At 39.0% G+C, this 15,661-nt stretch overlaps 1 protein-coding gene across 5 annotated transcripts in view; it reads left to right on the plus strand.

Moving 5' to 3' along the window:
* Nucleotides 1-15,661, plus strand: part of FNIP2 (folliculin interacting protein 2) — a 131,931-nt gene that overhangs the window by 65,087 nt on the left and 51,183 nt on the right. For 3 of the 5 annotated variants that reach the window (XM_077846516.1, XM_077846515.1, XM_077846514.1), the window contains 7 exons: nucleotides 2,131-2,257; nucleotides 5,482-5,613; nucleotides 8,218-8,318; nucleotides 8,425-8,496; nucleotides 10,290-10,390; nucleotides 10,579-10,668; nucleotides 12,216-12,287. In XM_077846516.1, the coding sequence (XP_077702642.1) occupies nucleotides 2,131-2,257; nucleotides 5,482-5,613; nucleotides 8,218-8,318; nucleotides 8,425-8,496; nucleotides 10,290-10,390; nucleotides 10,579-10,668; nucleotides 12,216-12,287 (695 nt within the window). The remainder of the gene's footprint in view (nucleotides 1-2,130; nucleotides 2,258-5,481; nucleotides 5,614-8,217; nucleotides 8,319-8,424; nucleotides 8,497-10,289; nucleotides 10,391-10,578; nucleotides 10,669-12,215; nucleotides 12,288-15,661) is intronic. The other 2 variants (XM_077846518.1, XM_077846517.1) reach the window with 1 other exon arrangement.

Consider the following 15,661-nt stretch of genomic DNA (forward strand, 5'->3'; position numbering starts at 1 on the left):
TCTCCACCCCCGTTTTGCTTGGAGGAGCCAGGTTGAATTTTTTAAAAGTATAGACCTGAACTTATTATCAGCCTTTGTTCCTCTTGACTTCTCATTGCACTTAGGGTGTGATCTTGGCTCCTGCCTTTTTCCCTGCCTGCTTCGTGAACTCTGCTTCTCTGGCCTTTTTTTTTTTTTCCCTTTCTCTTTTACGTCAGTGTTATGTCTTTCCATGTCCTTCCCTCCTATCTTGTTTTCATTCTCATTCTTTATTTCTTGAACTCTTCTTCAAGTCCTGTTTAAATGTCATTCTTTAAATCCTCTGCTTTTTGTTTTTTATTAAAGTGAGCTGTACACTCATCATGGGGCTTGATCTCAAGCCCCCAAGATCAAGAGTCACATGTTCTACCAACTAAGCCAGCCAGATGCCTGCTTCACTTCCTTTAAAAAAAAAAAAAAAAATTTATTCATGAGAGACACAGAGAGAGAGACGCAGAGACACAGGCAGAAGGAGAAGCAGGCTCCATGCAGGGAGTCTGATGTGGGACTTGATCCCGGGTCCTGGGATCATGACCTGAACCGAAGGCAGGGGCTCAACCATTGAGCCACCCAGGCGTCCCTCACTTCCCTGAATCCTTAGGGATTTCCCTGCTCCTTAGATCTGAAAATATGAGACTCCTTTACTTTTTCTTTTTGTACTATGATAATATGTCGTTACACATATCGTTATTATTAGTCCAGTGTTTCCCACTAAACCACATTCTCCATGAGGGCAAGGATCAGTCTGTTTAGTTAACTGCTGAATATTTAGCATCTGGACCACAGTGTCTGAATCATAGTAGGCACTCAAATATGTGTGGAGTGAATTAACAGGCTAATAACTAAAGATATCCAAAGCAGTGCGTTTTATATTTATTTATTCATTTTTAAAGCTTTTTAAAAGTAGGCCGTGGGCCCGTCATGGGGCTTGACTGCATGACCCAGAGATCAGGAGTCACACGCTGTACCAACTGAGCTAGCCACACACCCCAAAGCAGTGCATTTTAAATGATTACCCTTCTTAGAGTTCTTGCATTCTCATTTCATCTATTACTCAAGAACAAACCTATGTTTAGAGCAGTTTTATCCCAGCAACTTTTGGTTTGCTCAGGAATGCTAAAGGACAAAAAATTAGTCGAGTAAATTTAAAGTTCTAATTGACTCTAGTAAGCAATTCATGAATGGGGCAGCTCTGAAGAGTTGTACAGGATGGATGGTTTTTACAGGAAGGAGGATGGAGCAAGGAGTTAATAGGAAAAAAAGAAAGGATTGTTTCAGACTAGGTCATTTTCCCTTAGGGGGAAGGATAAGGGTCTTAATCATGCAAATTACCTCATCTTCTTTTAGGCTTGGAGAAGGCCCATGTGACAGATTACCTCATGTTGGTTAGAAAATTCCTGACTGGTTAAGACCATTTCTGTGGGAGGTTAAAACTAGGGTTTTAGGTATTAGTCCTGGTTTGACGACATGCTTAAGAGACACCATTTTGGGCTTGTGGTTTTCTTTTTAAGGAATAAACCATGCTTCCTTTATTGTTGTTGTTGTTAGCAATTCAGATTCTGTACAGTGATATACTTGGTTTTCAAAACTTCTGTATCAGAGCCAGCTATAATAGAGGAAAATTCTAAATTTTAGGATATGTGATTTCACTCAATTTTACCTGAGCCTGGGTGGGTGGGAGAGGAAGAGAGCAGGCCCCACTAACTTGCTCCAAATCATTCCCTGACCAATTACACAGAAGTTTGAACACTCCTATACATCAGGTGTGCCATCCTCAGAATTAGGCATCCAGATTTAGCTTTCTCTACACTTCCTTGTGATTTTTGGTTGCTATCTTTGTCCAAAGCTGCTTTGGAAAGAGATGCTTTCTCCCCAGTGATTTATTATTTATAGCCATCTTCCCAGCCTTTGTCGTGGACATTTGGCAATATTTGTATGGCCCATATGAGCCCTCAGATGAGGCTTTTTGCCCCTGGGTGTGAAGGGGTTATTAGCTCTGCACACTTGTGACCTTCTGATGCACATAGGTACATTGGCTGGGAAACTTAGCTCTCCATGATCATTTCAAGTGTTGTGGATAATATAGCTTCTTTCCTCCTTTTTAATCCACAGTTGGTCATGTTCGGAGTTTGACCTGAATGAGATCCGCCTGATTGTTTACCAGGACTGTGAAAGGAGAGGCAGACAAGTCTTGTTTGATTCTAAAGCCGTTCACAAGATTGAAGAGGTGGCAACTCAGGTACGAAATGCAGATTTACTTTCATCTTTTATATTTGTGATGTTAACCATATCTCTGAGCAATTGTTTATTAATTCATAATCTTTGCTTTGGGCTTTATTGTACGGTATCATTAATGGTTCAGAAGAAACATAAACAAGGCTCTCCACCACCCTGCGCTACTACATTTGTATTCTTATTAATATACACAGGTGAAACTGTTAGCAAGGAATCATGACCGATGCTCACAGTGTATTGAAAATATTACTAGGGGGAAATTTGCTGGTAAGTTGCAATTCAGTAGATTTGGATGCCAAACATGTGTAATAGGAAAACTGAGAACTCTGAAATGTTAGCCTAAAGGGAAGTTAATAGCTCATTCTGTCCAGTATTTCTCATAGATAGTAAGAGGTATTACATTGCACTGGGTTAAACAAAATTAAATAGCTTTCCTTACTATAGGGCTTCAGTATGCTAACTACACTTTCATCTTCAAAAGGGAGTGCTTCCCAAACCCCTCTGTCAAATGAAGCTTTATTTATTTCCTTTGTTAGTGGAAAGCAGGTTAATGGTGGTGATGTCCTGGGGTGGGGCATGTGGGGGGAATCTGAGATGGGTAAAGTGAGGATATAGCAGCCCTTGATCCCTTAAAGCCAGAACAGGAAAGGTAAGGTCGTGTGTCCGGGTGAGGAGTAGAATCCGGTCCTCCCTGAGTCTTCTGGATGTCAGCTCAGGGTACTTCTAAGGTGTTGCCTTTGGACTTTTCATTCTTCTCATGTTTAATACTTTGCTATCTATACTGCCCGAATTCTGGCAGCTCATTGAATGTGTAGCTAAGTAAATGAATAGTTTATATCATGGTCTTTGTTTCATCAGGGCCGAGGGCCTGTTTTCCTGCTTTTGATAAAGATCATTTTTTCAGGAAGGAAGTATTTGGTTAAAGGCAGTTTAGCGGGGTAGATTCCATAATGCTTTAAAGTGGAAGTCGGCCAGGTAGCTAATCATTACAGTAGTTGTTGGGCTTGTTAGGTTAGGAGGGGAGTGGGGTGGGGAAGGGATCTCTCAGGTGATTCACCTGTAGGCTTTAATAAGTAGATTTGTATCAAAGTTTAGGTGAGCCAGCACTTGACCCTTTGGTGGACAGGACGTGGTTTCCCCTCGATTGCCCACATCATTTCCTGTTTCCCTGAAGGCCTTGCACAGATAGTTTAGTTGGAACACCCACACACCATCACTAGGGCTCCTAATGGTGGTAACGGATGGAGGGAAAAAAATCTCCCTGGTTTTCAAAAGGAACTGGAATTTTGGTATATCAGAGCAGTGATAATGCTGGAGTCTGGAAGTACTCATTTAATTGAAAAGGCAAAAAAAAAAAAAAAAAAAAAAGAAAGAAAGAAAAGGCAGCTGAGTCCAGAGAGGTTTGTAACTTGCCCAAGGCTAAAAAAAAAAAAAAAAAAAAAAAAAAGACAGTGCTCTACTCACCGTACCAGGTACTATCTCCAATTATAGATTGTTCAGTGTGTTGTACCCCAGCCAGAAGGCCTAGCAGTCTGTGAGGCAGGTGTAGACTTAGTGTCACCTTAGGCTCTCTGAAGAACTGTGTTTCTGGTTTAAGTGGTATTAAGTAACAGCTAGATCTGAAGAGGGTGTTGAAGGAGTGGAGTGCCCGATACCTGGGAACAGCCCAGTACAACTTTGGATGCTGATGGCTGCTAGAGTGGCTGGTATGGACCAGCACAGTTTGTGTGTTTGGTACATTCTTCTTTTTTTTTTTTTTTTTTAAAGATTTTATTTATTCATGACGGGGTGGGGGGGCAGGCAGAGGGAGAAGCAGAGAGAGAGAGAGAGAGAGAGAGAAAGAGGCAGGCAGAGAGAGAAGCAGTCTCCGTGTAGGAGCCTGACATGGGACTCGATCTTGGGGCTCCAGGATCACACCCCGGGCTGAAGGCAGTGCTAAATGCTGGGCCACTGGGGCTGCCCTTTTCCTTACATTCTTTCCCCATTTTCAGCCCCCCACTCCCTTGGCAAACACAAAACATCATGAGTTTGTATCAAGCACATGACTGCAGGCATTTGCATTAGACCACCAGTGTGACTGTCACATTGGAGATTAGATAAGCTGCAGTTGCATTCATGTTTTTCCAAGCAAATGCTGCACACAAAAAAGCAAGTAAGACTTGGACAGAACAGAAACAACTTATCAGAGATGGCACAGGATGCTTCTGTAGGGAGTAGTATATTTTGTTGTAGGAGGAAGGGAAAAAATAATGAAGGTGTATCTTTATACCTTTATGTCACAAAATTAACAGTGAACCCTATTTATGAATATATAGTGGATAATCTTTTATTACCCCTAACCTTTAAGGATCACTTTTCCATCACATGATGTAAAATTCACAGGAGCTCCTATTTCAGAGTTTTGGTTCATCTTTCACAAACTCGACCTCATGATTTTCTCTCCTGTTACCTTTAAAGGAGTGCTACAAGGGGTGTGTCATTAAAAATACTAACCCACAAAAAAAAATAAAAATAAAAAAAAAATAAAAATAAAAATACTAACCCACACTCTCCAGATTAGTCATTTTGCTTTCTTTCTTAGTTCCATTTGCCTGGTAAAATTTTAAATTTGAAGCATTGTCTTTCTCCATATCAATTTTATAAATGATGACTCTCCGCAGTATTAACAGATCCTCTAATAACCCGATCAGAGTTATTAGAGGATCAGATCCTCTAATAACTGATCAGATCTCACTGATGATTTCAAGATATGAATTGAAATATAAATAACAGTTGAATTGCTTAAGGTGAATAGTCATACTACATAACTCCCTTCTTATGTCCAGTTATCTTTCTTCAGTGTGCCTCCCTCCCAGATATTATATAGACTCTCAGGAGCTACATTTTTGTCCTCATCAAGAAGGAGAAAAAAGCTTCTGGTTTTCTGTGCAATTTAGGTGTGATGTAACAGTGGTTTAAAAAAGAAATTCCCAGGGCACTTGGGTGGCTCAGTCTATTAAGTATCTGCCTCTTGCTCAGGTCTTGATCCCAGAGTCCTGGGACTGAGTCCCCGATCTGGCTCCCTGCTTAGGTTGGAGCCTGCTTCTTCTCCCTGTGTGCTCTCTCCTTCTGTGCTGTCTCTCAAATAAATAAAATCTTTAAAAAAAACCCAAAAATTCCCAGTGAAGAGCGTGCAGAGGAAGCCTGATACACTTAGCAATATCTTATCTTGCCTCTCTGTCACCCCAGAAAACAGAGGATGTCCCTATTAAACTGTCAGCCAAGTGCTGTCAGGGCAGTGGCGGCGGCAGCAGCGTCTCTTCCCATAGTTCTTCCGGGGGATCTCTACAACATGCTAAGGAGCAGCTCCCAAAGTACCAGGTAAAACCATCCTTGTCGTGTACGACACTCCCTGGGGCCGAAGTCACTATAATTTCTCCGCAGGGCAGAGTACCTGCTTGAGGCTTTTACTCCAGGAACATAAACATAAGTATACAAAAGTATACAAAAACGTGCTCTTAAATGTTTCATGTCAGTGCTGTTTGCACACTTTGGCTTTTGTCTCAATAAAAACTATGATTGAGTCAAGGTGACCCAGTATAATACATACTGAATGAGGAAGAAATAGTGTGAATGAGGTTAAACCCTTTTGTTTTGCTTCCTTTGTTGCCAGAACCTATTTAAAAAGCATGGATTTTCCAGTTTTGTTATAAGAATTGTAAGGATTCTGGGAATGTATATGGGCATCTTAAAAAAAAATAACATTTGCCAGTAGGAGGAAGAGAATCTTCTTTAGGAGAAGAAAGAAAGGGATATAGTGTGAGTGTGAGGGATACAGAGCTGGTGGCGTGTGTGTGTGTGTGTGTGTGTGTGTGTGTGTAAAACAGTAGAGGATAGAGATTAGGGTTATTGAAAAACACTGGCTAACTAGACATAAGGGAAGAAATGTTTCATAAATACCAAAGAGCAAGAGGGTGTAAACTGATGGAGAATGTATCGTGGTTTTTTTGTGTTTTTTTTTGTTTTTTTTTTTTTTTGACTCATGGAATTTTCCATGTTGCTAGAACAGCAAAGCCAGGTAAATTGCCAGCAGCCACTGGTCTATGAAACTTTGTTAATTTTGTGTTCAGGATTTGTGCCATGAGCTTGCCTTTATTTCACAGTACTCCTGGATCTCAAGGCAGTATGTGATTAAAAAAGTATACAGTGAAGTTTTCAGCTAGTTGAGAATTACAATTGGCATGTAGACCTTGTACCCCCAAGAAAAGATTATAAAATGGAGGTGGTGGGTGGAGGTTATTAATAAAAAATGTGAAAGACAGTTGGTTTCTGTCTGCATGTAGTGAGAAGAGGTTGGCGTGAGCTATAACCAGAGGAGCCTAGTTAAACAAGGCTGAAAGATTTATTTTCTTTTTCCTCCTCTGCAAACATGTGTAAGTAGGTGTGTATATGCGTTAGTGTGTGCATGTACTAGTGTGTATACGCGTGTATGTTTGTGGATTTGGAGTTTAAAGATTGAAAAGATAATGTTAAGAACAATGCCCATGTTTTTGCTTGGGTGGAAAGCATACTAGCAGAGAATCTGGGGCCGAATGGGCTGGGTCACAGAGAAATAGTTGTTTTTTCTTGGTCAGGCTGTGCTGGGGTGCCTGTGGCATACTAGCTTGGTTGACATTCATATTTATCATGTTCATCAGTGTGTCATGAGCATTTAGAATAGGTGGCTCGAACCCTATATCCAAATGCATTCATTCACATAACAATATATTATTATATATTATATATAAAACATGTTATAGGGATCCCTGGGTGGCTTAGCGGTTTGGCGCCTTCCTTTGGCCCAGGGCGTGATCCTGGAGTCCCAGGATCGAGTCCCGCGTCGGGCTCCTGGCATGGAGCCTGCTTCTCCCTCTGTATGTGTCTCTGCCTCTCTCTCTCTCTCTCAATATCTATCATGAATAAATAAATAAATCTTAAAAAAAAAAAACATGTTATATTACCACACCTGTGCAGTGATAATGTATTATTACGATATGTGAATGAATGCATTTGGATGTAGGATTCTAGAATTCAGGGAGTGGTCTGAGTTTAGAGATAAAAATTTGGGAGGTATTCCTGTGTAAAGAATAACCAAAATCCTAAGAGTGGTTCAGAATGCAGATGGTGAGGAGGAGTGCCCTCTGAGGAACAACCTTGTTCAAGGGATGGTCATAGAAGAGATTCAGAAAGGAGGGTAAATAAGAACATCAACTATGGTAAAAGATGTTTAAGAAGGTAAACTGAAAAGTGCATTGGATTTGACAGGAAGGTAGAGGCCATCACTAGAACAATTTGAGGAGATGATCCTGCAGTAGGTTAGCAAATGAGACTTGGGAAAGTTGGAGGTAACTCAGGCCACCCTTTTAGATGACAAAAGGGACAAGAAAAACTGGTCAGAAGCTAGAAGGGTCAAATATTTTTGAGATATTTATTGGTAAAACTTGTGAGGTGTCAGACCATCTGTTACTTTTTGGACCCTCACAAAATCCTCCCTATGCCAATTGGCATCTTTACTCAACACTGTTGATTATTTAGGTGAATAATCCTGAATTGTGTTTCTTTTCAGGATGTATTTTTGGTACCAAGAGAAGAGTTAGCCTGTTTTTAGTTTTCACAACTTAGTCTCTTTCTCTAGAGTTGATAAATGGAGAAAATGAAAAACCTTCGTTTTTCATAACAAAACTAAAAATGACCCCTACTGAGACACTGGGATCCTGTACAAAGATATTGTGCATAAAGATGAAATCATGAACATAAGTAATAATTTTGGGGAAAAACAGGCAATCACTATTGATTAAGACTGTAAAATGACGAGTTTCTGCTTTGAGAAAGAGTTATAGTTACCCACGACACTAAAGACAGGCCCATAGGTTAATTTTCTGTTGCACTGTACATCATGTTGCACCACATATTAACTTTGATTTTGGTTTCTTTCATGTGTGGTAGTACACAAGACCAGCTTCCGATGTCAACATGCTAGGGGAAATGATGTTTGGCTCGGTTGCAATGAGTTATAAGGGCTCTACCTTAAAGATACACTATATACGGTAAGTTTGGGCTTCTTTTTCTACTAGTTCTGAGAAATGGAATGGTGATACTGGCTTTTTACTTCAAAAATACATTTCTCCTTTTTTTTTTTTTTTTCCCTTCCAGTTCTCCTCCACAACTGATGATTAGTAAGGTGTTCTCTGCTAGAATGGGCAGCTTCTGTGGGAGTACAAATAAGTAAGCCTGGGATTTTATACCTGTCTTTCCCCCTCTACCCTATTTTTTAAAGTGGCTGTTTCTGGATAGAGTAGTTCTTCAAGGGCTATAAGTTCTTTTGAAATGAAAAGTGGGAAGAGTCCACATTAACAAAGGGATTTTAAAAGTGGCTATCTTCCTGTACATGATAAGTATGAAAAGGCCTTTTGACTTTATCAGGTGGCCTTAAATACAAATAAATGACTATTTCCCAACATTATTTTATCTTTAAAAAAAGACAAACTTGTTGCTTGCTTACTTTGTCAATTTATTTCTAAAGGAATGAGATGCATAGGGAGTTTCTCCAGGCTGCTAGGCATATGTATGGCAGGATGGGTCATGTGTGCTCACCATCTATTCAGCTGACAGTATAGCCTCCGTGATTGGTTGGGATTGGGCCATGCACTATTCTGATCTTTACTCCCAAGTTTTTTTCCTTCTCTAATTTTATACTTCTTTGTTGACTAAGAATACTGGTGTGTCTAACTTAATTCTCATTCTGCTACATTTGTTCGTATATTTTGAATTTTTCAAGCAGAAATATTTCATATGCTTCATTTTTGAGTAAACCAAACATTTGTTATACTTTGATAAGTTTGAAGGAAGTTTGTTATAAATTAAAGGGGTATTCTTAGGGGTCAAATGAAGGCTGTTCTTTTTTTATAATCCTGGGAAATTAAAAATATTTTCCTTTGTTGATTTGGGTACCACTAAGTAAGTCTGCGTACTCTTCAACAACATAATGAATTTAACTTGTTTGAGCATTTAACATTGGGCTGGCATGACTTAAGGTAGTATGGGAATTGATGTTTTTTCTTTTCTTTTTAAATATTTTACTTGCTTATTCATGAGACACACACAGATAGAGAGGCAGAGACATAGACAGAGAGAGAGAAGCAGACTCCATGCAGGGAGCCCGATGTGGGACTCGATCCTGGAACTCCAGGATCACACCTTGGGCTGAAGGCAGACACTCAACTGCTGAGCCACCCAGGCGTCCCCTGATATTTTTTCCTTGTGAGATATTCTTTTTCAGACTCTTTGATTATTATACTTATTCCCTATAATAGAATATCGAGCTCAGATTTAAATTAAAATTATTTTGGCCATCTTATGCCGTATTATCCTCAAAGTCTTGATATTTATTTCACTGACTAATAAATCAGGTAAATTGTTAAAATCTGCTTCTCTCACATTTGTGTTTATGAGTAATTCTAACTTTTTAGATGTGAAGTCAATTTCTTATAGGAATCGTAATTCTGTTATATCTTCCTCCTGAAAAAAGTTACCAAATTGCTTATAGATGTTAACTAAGAGTTAAAATGAATTTCATTTTGAAAGTTTACAGTGGGATTACCCTTGAAATTAATGGCAACATCTTGGGTATCAGTTACTAAAGCACAATTTGGGAATGAAAAGCAGTATCCCAGCCGTTAATCACCAAAGCAAAATTTGTAGGTGTCTCATTATATAACGTGAAACTGTTAGGGAAGCATTGTTTAGTTTTATAGGTTGGGCTGCCTCCAAAAAGTTTTTCTTGTTGGACTGCCTCCAAAAAGTTTTTCTTGTCTTTTCTGCCAACAAATTCCCCTAAAGTTTGATTTCCTTTGCTAGATGTGAAACTTTATTCATTTATAAAGACAAGTCTGGGTAACTGGTTAGATGTCTATGTTTTGAGAGTTTATTAGAAAACGGCTTTATTTGTCTCTTGATTTCTCTCTCTCTCTCTCTCTCTCTCTCTCTCTGTCTTCCTTCCTTCCCCTCTCCGGATTTAGCTTGCAAGACAGCTTTGAATACATCCACCAAGATCCTAATTTGGGAAAACTGAACACAAATCAGAATAATTTGGGTCCTTGTCGTACTGGAAGTAACCTAGGTAAAATCAGCCACGTAACTGGGCTCTTTCTTTCTGAATATCACTATTGTGGGTGTGTGTTTTGCTTTATTTGAGTTTGTTGTGTTGTTTTGGTTTTTTTTTTTTTTTTTTTTTTGCATCACCTTTAATCTGTGTTTATTTTTGTTTGTGTACTTTGTTTGCCCTCTTGTGTGTGTTTCTGTCTCTAGGTCTGCTGCAAGCATGCAGCAGCAAACTGCTGCAGGGCGTAGCTGAAGGAGGACCTCTCCGGCTCACCCGGAGTGCTTCTTTCTTTGCAGGTTTGTGTGGAATGCTGAGTACAGTGTGACCCACACACATATTAATAAGAAGTCCTGTGCAGGTTCTTAGAAAAAAAATCCTATTTGGTGCCTCTTTAGAAATCCAAGGGGCTCTTGAGATATTAGTTTCAAATTTAGCCAAGTTCATGGTATTTTGAAAATTCCACCAAAGAACCTCTGTTGTAAATGTCTTTGCTAATACCCCAGCGTAAGCTGATTTTGATCTGAAATGAGCCCTTAGTGTTTCTAAGAGGATTATATTTTCTGATTTTCCTGGGCCTCTTCTGCTGCTCTGAACTGTTTCCCTTTCCCATGGTATACTTTTATCCATTTATTCACCTGCATCCTTACCTGCACAGAGTTTCTTTCAAAAGTCACCCTAATAAGAGCATGGAAGACCTCTCTTTCTCTCTACTCCCCCACCCCTCCTCATTTCTCTCTCTTTTTCTTTCTAGCATTTAAGTAGTTTAAACATAGTTTCTAGGTTCTTTACAGGTATAATAATAATCTTGGTCTTTCTGGGTAGGTAAATTCTGAGATTTAACTGGCCTTGCTAGTAAAGCTGTTGAATGTCTGTTGTAGTCTGGCATGATTAACAAGTGTGGGGAATCTTCACTACTAACATTAAATTTATGTTTATGGCAAATGATATTCTTCATTCTGTTCTTCTTTGTAGCGGGAACTATGCTAAGCACCATAGTTAACTGACACCCAAATGAAACTGGCACCCTCCACCTACTTAGTGTGAGGATAAAATGTTTATATGCTCTTTCTAACATTGTGAAAATAAATAAAAAAAATAGCTGGCAAGTATAATAATAGGCAGGGCACTAGGCTTCTTGTACATTGTAAAGCTTACTATAGCAACAGGCCATCTATCCTCCAGCTCAATAAATATACAGTTTAGATGAATCTGAAGCATTCCTAGAAGTCTGCAATACTTTAGAGTGTTTCCTAAAATTCATGCCAGTATGAGCTTTTCTCAGTAACTACAATGATACTGGGTGTACATGGAAAAGAAGTGGAGGAAGAAATATTTGAAAATGAGTATATGTTTTTTAATCTGCCAGGAGAGTGGGTTACAAACAGAGAAACATTTTTTAAATTTATAAAATGGTCTTCAAGTATTTCTGTCCCCTAAGATTGTCTGTAGTTACTGATAAAACTGATTATAAAGCATTTTGAAAACACAGTGCTATTTAAATAGACTAATAATGCCGAAAGTGGACGAAAGTATCTGCCTGAGAATGTTCGTTCATTGTGTTAACTGCATGAATAATTTATTATTCAGTTTGTTTTAGAACTAAGCATCACTCCAAAAAGTGTTTATGGTACAATAGGATAAAGGCAGGTAGCTACTTGGTTCTGTCTTCTTTTTACTTGTTTTCTACATAATTAATTTTGCTTTCTGGTTAATCTTTATATAAACATAGACCAGTCATCAATAGTGCTTGACTCCTTTGAAATGTAAGAATGACTGCAGTCATTTTTAAACAACTCGTTCTATGGGAATTTCAGTAACACGGCTACCTTTGCCTTTATCTTAGCACACAGCACTCCGGTTGACATGCCAAGCAGAGGACAGAATGAAGACCGGGACAGCGGCATTGCTAGATCAGGTATTTGCACTTCCTTTTACTGGTTTAGCTGGCAGAGTGAACTATCATCTGTAATGGTGAAGTAGGTGGGAAAATAGAAGACCGGCCTCATCTTCCAGGTTTTTTTCCTTCTCCATAATTCTAATGCTTCATGTATCTGAAGACCTAGAACTTTGATATATGGCATCTAGGAGTGATGGTGCAATGTGGACTAGTTTTTTTTTTTTTTTTTTTTTTTCTAAACCGAACGAATAGTAGACTTGTACTTTGAGAAATTTCTTCTTAAAGAAATTTCTGCTTCCTTGAGCCAATTTTACTGGAAATTTGCTTGCTGAATATTGAGTATAAAATCAGAGGAAGAAAGGAATCTGTGGAAGTAAGTGTAAACATGAGTGTGGGAGGGCCGACCAGTCCCCCTGTCTTCTGTCTTAGAGTCAGGCTGATCTAGATTTTACCTTGGGCACCCCTTTCTCTTATTCCTTCAGCCTTAAGCTTTTCTGATACTGCTTTTTAAGATCTCTTGGTTTCTGCTTTTGTACACGATTCTGCTATGATTTTTGATTTGTGGTTTAGATCTGAGGTGGATTCTGTGCTGTAGAAGAAGGGTACTCAACCAGTGATCTGGAATTGGAGGTGTTAGGGTTTTGCCTGATGAACACATATCATACACGCAGCTTCTGCCTTCCACTGAAGACTAAGGGCGCCCTGCTGGTTTACTGGTGATACATGGCACCTTCACCAAATAAGCCAGCCAGAGAGTGCTTAGATGTGGGGGACTGGTTCCAGGCTTCAGATGTCTTTCTTCCTGGCCTGCCATTCATTTCAGCAGCCAGATCTGAATGTTTTCTCTTGAGAGGAACTTGGGGCTGACCAGATATAGGAGGGAGAGGTGAGGGGGGCAGGGAGTAGAACGGATAACAGTGTGAATGACAAGAGTGGGAGAGCACTAGCTTTCTTTGATAGTTTGGCTTCTATTCTCAGCAGCGTTTCCTTTGAGTCTCTCAGTTCTCTTGTCAGGAGAGAGAGGGCAGAGATGGAAAGGGCTGTAAGTGCTTTCCTGTAGGCCATTTTTTTCCTCTCGTTCTCCTGGTGGACATGTTCTTCTTCACATGGCTTCTGCTTCTATCTGGGAGCTGTTCTAAGATTACTAAGCTCATGTAAAGACGAATGTGAGCTTTACACTCCTGGCAGACTTCAACAGTTTGTTGATAAAATCCTCTTGATGTTCTTACTGTAGTTAATTCTCAAAGATCTCTCCTTATAGCCACCTTAACGTTGTGAGGGACAAGGTCTTCATCCTGAAAAGAATAGGGACTCCAGGTATTTGAACTGAATTAGCAGAAGATGTAGAGAAATTACAAACATGCTAATTCCTTTTTTCTATAACTTTCAACTTTGTGTCTAAAGAGTTGAGAGATGGAGGAAAATTTTTTAAAATCTATTTCATTTTTTAGAACAGTTTCATATGTACAGAAAAATCAAGAAAAGTACAGAGAATTCCAATATAACCTGCACACAGGTTGCGCCATTATTAACATCTTACACTAGTATGGTGCATTTGCTATAGTTCACAAATCAGTATTGATTTATTATTATTATTATTATTATTATTATTATTATTATTATTATTATTATTATCTGAAGTCCATAGTCTTACTTATTTCCTTAGTTTTTACCTACTGTCTTTTTTTTCTGTTTCAGGACAGTATTATGTTTTGTTACCATGTCTCTTTAGGGCTCCTCTTGGTTTTCTGAATTTCTTTGTTTTTTATAACCCTGACAGTTTTGGGGAATAGTGTCCAAGTATTTTGTAGAATGCTCACTATTCAAATGTATCTGATGTTTTTCACATGACTACTGGGGTTATGGATTTTTCGAAGAAAGATCACAGAGGTAAAGTGTCATTTCCATTACATCATATCAGAGTACATGTGTTTGTCAGGTTTCTCTCCTGTAAACTTACTCTTTGTTTCCCCTTCACTATAACTTAGGAAGGAAGTCACTATGCATGGTCCACACCTAAGGAGTGGAGAGTTATGCTTACCTCCCTTGAAGCAGAGTATCTGTGTCTACATAAATTACTTGGAATTCTTCTGCATGGGAGATTCGTCTCCTTCCCCTCATCTATTCTTTCATTGATTCAGTCAGTCCATAGAGCTGAAGATGTTCCAGCTTTGGCCATGGAAGTCATGGAACTCTTTTAGCTGGCTTCTGTGTTTCTTTAACATACCCCTATCAGCATGTGTATGTATGTGTTTTTAATCCTTACTTTCTGATGCTGTAAGATACTCCAGACTTCTATATTATCTTATATATTTCCTACCCCAGTCATAGAGTTAGCCATTGCTCCATGGAACCTGTTCTTTCATTGGAAAATGGTATTAGGTTTTAAGATCTATATATTAGATATGCTCGATGCTGTTGGAATGTCTTTTTTTATAGGCCTTCTCAACTGACAAGCAAAAAAGAAGTTTATATGCTAACCGTATACATATATTATAATATTGCTAAGTGTAACATATGTATGTTAGGTTAAACATGAGTTTATACTGATGTCTCTATTTGTTAGCCATTACCACATGGATCATTCTGCCTTCTTCCCCTCGCTTATGTGAAACCCCCGCTCCACCTGGCTCTCATTGCCTGCCATCCACTTAATTAATTGTTTCATTTCAGTATATGTATAGAGCAAGGTCTGATTGTTAAGCTGTACCCAGGAAGGAAACAATTTTATTAACTAGAGTTCCTTTTACCTTTTGTCTTAAAGACGTCTACTCATTTCCAAAATTACTTAGGTCGGCACCTTTTGAGATGGGGGAATTTTTGTAGCTGTATGTGCCAGTTCAGTAGAATCTCTGAAATCATGCTTCACACCAGTTCACCTGGCTTCATGAATACTACCCCAAATTCCCATGATCACAAGTCAGGTCTGTAAGATTCTTCCCTGCTTCCTGGAAGAGTCCAGTAGAGAAGTGACTTGAGAAAAGCTTTTTTATTTGTTTTTAAATAATTGTTTATACAGAGAAACTTGTTCCAGGATAAAAAGAGATTTTAAAGGAGAGTTTACAGTTCCCCATCCAAAAGAAATCTAATGTTCTTTGTCCTTTCCCACCAGTGCCTTCCTTATGTACCCCCTTTTGCAGGCAAACTTGAAAGAATGGAGTGGATGTAGGAGCTCATTTCATGTTTAGCAGTGAACTCGTTCTGTGGAACACACAGTATGTTCTGGGACTACAAAGAGCCATATGGTTTTGCATTCCCAAAGGGGTTTACTCTGTGGTTAGAAAACTGCATTATTTTGATGGTTTCCACAGTAAGACCAATTTGATACAGTTGAAATTAAGGGCAGGAGTTAGAAGGGTAGCACTGATTCCTAATTAGCCAGTCATCAAGCT

Source organism: Canis aureus, chromosome 13, assembly GCF_053574225.1.
Source record: "Canis aureus isolate CA01 chromosome 13, VMU_Caureus_v.1.0, whole genome shotgun sequence".
In the NCBI taxonomy this organism is placed as follows: domain Eukaryota; kingdom Metazoa; phylum Chordata; class Mammalia; order Carnivora; family Canidae; genus Canis; species Canis aureus.